The 6,850-nt window shown below is 45.3% G+C and overlaps 1 protein-coding gene across 1 annotated transcript in view; it reads right to left on the reverse strand.

Annotated features, from left to right (window-relative positions):
- Positions 1-6,850, reverse strand: part of LOC104540240 (unconventional myosin-X-like) — a gene marked incomplete at both ends in the record, with an annotated part of 47,647 nt that overhangs the window by 31,836 nt on the left and 8,961 nt on the right. The window contains 3 exon segments of the mRNA XM_010183994.1: positions 483-607; positions 5,359-5,493; positions 5,739-5,926. Coding sequence (XP_010182296.1) covers positions 483-607; positions 5,359-5,493; positions 5,739-5,926 — 448 coding nt within the window.

Consider the following 6,850-nt stretch of genomic DNA (forward strand, 5'->3'; position numbering starts at 1 on the left):
TCCAAGGTCAGCTGGAGATGAGCAGCCCAAAACAGGGAGTCATAATCGGCCCTCCAAATTCCTGTTCTCCTCTGCATCCAAATATTGTGCAGTATATATTTAGTCTTAGCTTGGTCTCACTTTTCTAAATCATGAATGCACTGGCAGAGCTAACATAAGGGAACAAAATTCTGTGAAAAATAGGTTGCAATCAACTTGAGGGATCTTCCTAGGTAGCAAATTCTAGGGATTTAAATATCAAGTGTTGTGAATGCCAAAGTGAGAAGTCAGACTACCTAACGTAGTACCTAGACAAAAGGTTTCCAGAGTTAGCTGCAGCAGAGCCACAAAACGAACACTTCTTCCCTCTTTAAAGTTGCAAATTTGCCCACAGTTATAAACCGACTTTGAGAAACTGCGGTGAGGGATTTCCTGACCCACTCTGAGCTCTTCCTGATCTTCACTCACTCCATCCATTTCTGGTCCACTGGAGAAAAGGATACAGTCAGTTACTCGTCCTCCCTGGATGTGTCCATGCTGAGAGAAGTGCAGCTGGATGAACTTGCCAAAGCGGCTGGAGTTGTTGTTATAAACTGTTTTGGCATTTCCAAAGGCCTCCAGAATGGGGCTGCAGAAAGAAGGCAATGAAGATATGATGGGTGATTTGATACCATTACAACAAAGCGTGCACTCAGCCTTTTGCCATTTGCACAGCGTGCACTGCCATGTGAAATTAATTTGTTACAGCACCAGACTGGACAAGCAGGAAGAGCTCAAGGGCAAGGAAGGATGGCAAGAGCAATTTAACACACTGCCAGATAAATTTTAAACCTTTGGGATCGGAGTTAATTAAAGCAGTCTCCAATCAGTATGGGCAGCTGGTATTTATGCTGTCAAGGGCATTCCCCACCAGTGTAGCTTCAGGAAATGAAAGGTGGTGAGACCCAGCCAGGTTGTGTGCTTAACACAGCAGCATCCCATCAAACGGGCTTGTATTTCTTTCAGGATTTTCAGAAGCATCAGACATACAGGGCAAACATTCTGTAGCTTTAAACCACGTACTACTTTGTTTCTGTTTCTACCTTTGAAAGAGAAGACAGTATAAGCCATCTCTTAAAATCACAGCTAAACATTTTCAAACTAACAGACAAACATAGTACTAAACTGATTTGTTTGTTACTGGAACACACAAGCCCTTGCTGTTACTTAAATCTTGCTCAGGTTTATACAAGCCACATGGTTTCCAAGCAGAGGGAATACACACATTATAGATTTGAAAACTTGATATAAGAGCCACATCTCCAATTTCAGGAAAAAAAAAAAGTTGAAAAAGCCCCTATCACTAAACTTCAGACAGGTGATGAATTGAAGAATTTTGTCTCCTGGTTACCTTTCTGTCTTCATAAGGTTCATACAACATGGAAAAGGGCGAGATGAAATGCAGCTTTGTTCTCGCTCCACAGAACAGTACATGGGAAAAGCCCAAACCATTCAAACTGACACACTGAATCCAGGATTAAAATATTCCTTTTTGCAATGTAGTCAATTCTAAAATAATCTGAAGGGTTGACAAGCAAGGAGCCATGGAGATGCTACAAGAACAGCCTGTATGTGGTCATGTTTAATTTTAAAATATCTATCATTTTTAACAAAAATTATTGTCGTTATTACCATGAGAAGCAGAATCACTGAATCACAGAATGGTTTGGGTTGAAAGAGACCTTAAAGATCATCTACTTCCAACCCCCCTGCCATGGCAGGGACACCTCCCACCAGACCAGGTTGCTCAAAGCCCTGTCCAACCTGGCCTTGAACACTGCCAGGGAGGGGACATCCACCGCTTCCCTTGGCAACCTGTGACAGTGTCTCACCACCCTCACAGCAAAGAATTTCTTCCTAATATCTAGTTTAAATCTTAGTAAGAAATTCTTTACTGTGAGCATGGTACTGGCTTTTTAAACATCTCCATCGATCTGCTGTGCAGTTCCACTGGAGACAGGCAGATACAGGATTATTCACAAGTTAATAATTATAACATGACAAATAATCACAACTACAGATACCACTGGAGTTTGCTGAAAGCTTCAGGCCTTACAAGTGTTACCTAAGTGAGAGCTGTGGTTGTGGGAAAGGCCGAAAAACCTTCCGGAAATTTCAGGCAGCACTTTCCTGATTTATCTCTTGAAAACATAATTTTAAAGAAACAAAAGCATAGAAATCAAATTGGTTTGTTATAATAAATTACAACCATAGAAATCCCAGTCACAGAAATACTGATCAGGAGGTAAGTTCCTTGCACTGGAGAATTTGAACTCCAAGGCCCACACCTCTCAAGCAAGTATGTAAACAAGGACATTGCACAGGAATGTCCCACTGAGCACGCCAACACCGTGAATCAACAAAAATTAATGGGGACAACCAGAAAAAAGGGAGGACAGGGTTATGTTGTATGACCACCACAGCTGTAGTAAGAGTGCATTAACCAGCCAGCCAGTCTTTATGGCTCTAAATCATGTTAAATTAGATAATCAAAGCACAAGGAAGTATCTTTATAGTTTAGTTTGGCAATGGGCTCATGCACATGAGTACTGAAGTCTTTCAGGGATGGGGGAGGAAATAGGCATGTGGGTGTCTGAGGTTTGGTGGCAGCTATAAGGCAGAGGGGTGGGTGAGCTGAGACAGTCAGGAAGGGGGGCAGGTGCCTGGGCCAAGCAAACTGCCCGTGCCAGCGGTACATCACAGTGCTGAGGACAAAACAGAAGATGCAAAGATTAAGGGATGAATAACAGGGAAGCTGGCTATATCATCAGCAGTGGCACCCAACGTGGAGAAGGGAGCTTTGGAGTGAAGTATGCAAGGAAAAAAAAAGCTGAGAGGAAAGTTAGCAGAATTTTTAATGGACTGATGGATACTTTCAAGAAGGAAAACAGACCAAATCAACAGCGCCAAGGGAGCTTTCAGGGCTTGATTTCTGAGAAATACACCAAGCATGAATGTTACAACACACAAGCAAATGATAGAAAGCTGATGTAAGACTTTGTTTATAATGCTGTCTGGAATGGAGAAAGAATCCAGCATTGTTCCTGGGTATGTGCTGGGGTGCAAGTGGGAAAATCTGCCATAAGCTAACCCAAGGAGAGTCAGTGGAGAGCAAGTGAAGCTGAGCAGCAAACATACGAGGTAGACTCATTAGGAGTGGCAGCTGCTTCTGGCTCTAGGCCAGGTCTTCAGCTTCTCTTCTTCAGCAAAAAGGTGACAAATCAAATTCTCCTGCACTTGCATTGCATTGCAGATGTACACAAATCTGGTTGCGAGCTCTTACTCCACCTCACAGCTGCGGGATCTTGCAGTCTCAGGAATCACCTACCTACCAACGTAAGCTTTCTGGATCACAGTCAAGTTACCACTTAACTGCTAAGAGGGTTTGAGCTTTCTAAGCCACTTGCCTTAAAGCAGATCTTCCAGATCTTGAGTTGTGACTGTATCACACTTAAAAGCTTTTTCCAATTTGCCAATGTCCCTGATAAAACCTGTACACCTGCAAAGGATAAATCATCTAACAATGGTCTCTTGAGCACCAGGTCCAAAAGCAGCAACCCTTCTGGTCAATGCTGCTCTGCTTATATGGATCCTAAAAACTGCAATGTCATGTTAGACACTGCATGTCTGCTTAGGTTATTGTCACTACAGTTACCAGTAACTTTTTTGCATCCTTGTCTTCCAGGAAACATTCCTTCTCTCTACTCTCTGGGCCCTGAAATATGCCACTTGCATGAGAGTCACTTCTACAGAGATGGTTCAAAGGATTCCAGCTTGTTACACAACTTGATCCTGTTGCAGACATCTGATTTACGCCTCTGGAGGCTTCTGCAACTATCACAGGCTCCAACTGAAACAAACCCTGCCCTTGACAGTACTGAACAGCAAGACCCCCCCAGCAAGGTTCTCCTGGCAGTCTTGCACTGAGAAATCTTTGTTTAATTAAATTTAATTTAATTTATTGCTAATTAACTGAAACTTCTGATCATGGATTCAGCTGTTAAAAAGCAGACACTTAAGTAAACATCTTTCCTCCCTCTTCCGAAGGCTTACCTGACATCAAACACCTATTGCTCCCCTTCCTTAGCCTCAGCTTCCATTTTACCTCAGGTTACAGCCAGTCCCTCACAACTCCCCCCACAAGGCCGCAGGCAGTGCAGGACATTGAGGTCTCACATGTAATGGTTTCTTTCTGTCACTCTTTGCTTCCTCATTTTCTCTGCTGCTCTTTACTGCTTTCTAGTTTTCCTCAGCTGCACTTTGCTTCTTCAGGTTCTCCTGACACTTTTTTTTTCCTTGGCATTACTGTTCCACCGTGGATCACCCCTGGGCCATGCATGGGTCACGGTGCCTCAGGGGCGTCAGGACCTTCTTTGCCATGAAGGATCCACCATAGGGCACAACTCCATCCCTTCATGGCTGCTGGTTTATTTCCCAAACACATTTGATCTGGTTGCCATGCACCTCCCTGCCTGACACCTTGGCAAGTTTTTGGTGGGTGGTGGTTATTTCTCGGTGCCAGTTCTAGCCAAAACCAGCTCTGACCAGCCCAGGGCCTTCTTCCACACAAGCCCTGCTGCAGCCCACAGCAGACCTCCTCGCTCGTGCCCCTTACAGCTCCCATGGATGTTTTGCTGTGAAATCACTTGTCTGGACAGCAAGAGCTGCAAGGTGGCCCACAGGACCTCTGAGATATACCAGTGGCCTGAAACAAATGGAGGCCAGAGAAGCGTGAAGGCTAAAGGAGGAGACCAGGAGTCAGAGCATGACGGAGACTCACCACAAGCACAGCCACAACCAGGAACTATGTGAGAAAGGGACAACCTGGGATGAACATCCCTGCGACAGGGAGGGACGTTACCCATGTCCCCTCCAGCCACTGCCACAAGAGACGTGGACCTGGGAGCTGGAAAGTGGGACAGCGCAGTGATGTGTGGCTGAGCTCAAGGGTGCAGCTGGGCAGGCATGGAGGATGAATTACTGAAGGAAGGAGAAATCCCAGCCTTGATTAGAGCATTAACTCTCTGGCTGCCACAGACACCCTGTGCTGCTATTGGAAAGAAGCTAGATTAATCCACAAGCAGCTGGGAGGGCAACCAGCATGAGGTGTCCTGGCGAGACCGCAACCTCTTCATTTCCCTAACATGACAACATTCAACTGCTTGAGCCTCACTGCCTGGGTTCAGCTCCATCCACAGCCCGGCTGAAGTAGCCCAAACACAGGCACCATGCAGAAGGCAGTGCCCTTGCCAAAGGCAAGCTGTCCCAGCACACCAGTGTCCGCAGGCCTACCAGGCTTCTGTGGGACAGGACTCGTGGCACCTGTGGGAGTGACAGTACCTGCTTTCCAGGATGGCTTCTTCCACATGAGTGCTCTTCTCAACTGCAGGGGCCCCAAGGGAGGTCTGGCTCATGGCTGACAGAAATTTCAGCAGCAACTTGGTGCTCTCAGTCTTTCCAGCTCCACTTTCTCCACTGTTAAAGAAAAGACATACATTTCATTCACAAATTCAGGGCAGACCGAGCTAATGACCATCCCACCTGTGGCAGGGACACAATCTCCAGGAATATACACTTGGCATCTCCACTGGAGCAAGCAGGGTTCAAGCACAGGGTAGGGTAGGATGGTGTGGATATTTAGGCAGATGTCATTGCAAATAGAGCAGAAGGAGCAAGGCAAGTAATGCAGTAAGGGAATAGCCGGTTCTCTCATTTCTAACCTTATCAGAACACACTGGCTGTCATGACGCTTCCACAAGCAGCAGTAGCACTCGTTAGCAGTGGCAAAGATGTGGGGAGGCAGCTCACCCAGGCGGTGCTGTCTGTACAGGTCTATGGCATCCACACTGTACAGACCAGGGATGGGCTTGTAGGGATTGACTGATGCCAAGATGGAGCCAATGTTTGTCTAGGGGGGAGAAAACAAAACACAGCAAGGAAATAAAGCTCGTGGAAAAAAAACAACACAACAAACCCGGACCCTGAAATAACTCACGGTGAAGGGAGAAAGCCTAAATAAGGAAGTTGGGCTTCAGCAGAGAGCCCCTCAATTTGGCAAAGAATGTCAAACCCCAGGGTAGGGGCTGTATGACTGGGTATGGATGGTGGAGTTTTACAATGCAAAATACAATGTTCCAATGTCTGTTGTCTTTGCTAAATTAAGCTGACACAACTTAAAAACATGAAGCCATCTTCATACCCAGCTAAATCGCACTGTGCTTGAAACTGAGAAGCAGAGCCAGGACTGAAAGTGTCCAGAGATAACTTCAATGCCCCTGTCTGCAGTCTTATAGTGGAAGAGGCTTGGCAGGGTTCAAGCATCTCCTGAACAAAGAGGTGGGACCAGCAGACACGCACGCACACACATGTGTGAAGAGCCACTAAAGCGCATTGTTTTTTCCTGTGCTGAAAAATGCTGTTTGGAGCAGCTTAAATCATTTGGTAAGCCAAATAAAAATTGACAGCTGAAGATGAAGCTCAGGAATCAAGTCAAAACATTTCTACATTTTCTAAACATTTTATTTTGAAAATATTTAAGATCTCACAGTTCAAGAAAAGAGCTAGTAAGATTTAAAATAAAATACCCAAAGCCTAAAACTGAATTTTAAACATATTCTTTTGTGAAGTCGGAAGGAAATTAATTTTGCTTTTTGGGGCATGACTGTTTCGGTTCAGCCAGCCAGCTCAAATCCAGTTATTCTCAGAGCTGCAGTTCAGAGCAATGGTGACACCTCTCTCCTAACAATGCCTTTGTAATATGGTCAACATCCAGCTTAAATCTGCTGCTGGTGCAGTAGCCTCCTTCATAGAACATCATGGGCTGCTCTGTTCC

The sequence above is a fragment of the Mesitornis unicolor genome, unplaced genomic scaffold (assembly GCF_000695765.1).
Source record: "Mesitornis unicolor isolate BGI_N332 unplaced genomic scaffold, ASM69576v1 scaffold48574, whole genome shotgun sequence".
Classification (NCBI taxonomy): Eukaryota; Metazoa; Chordata; class Aves; order Mesitornithiformes; family Mesitornithidae; genus Mesitornis; species Mesitornis unicolor.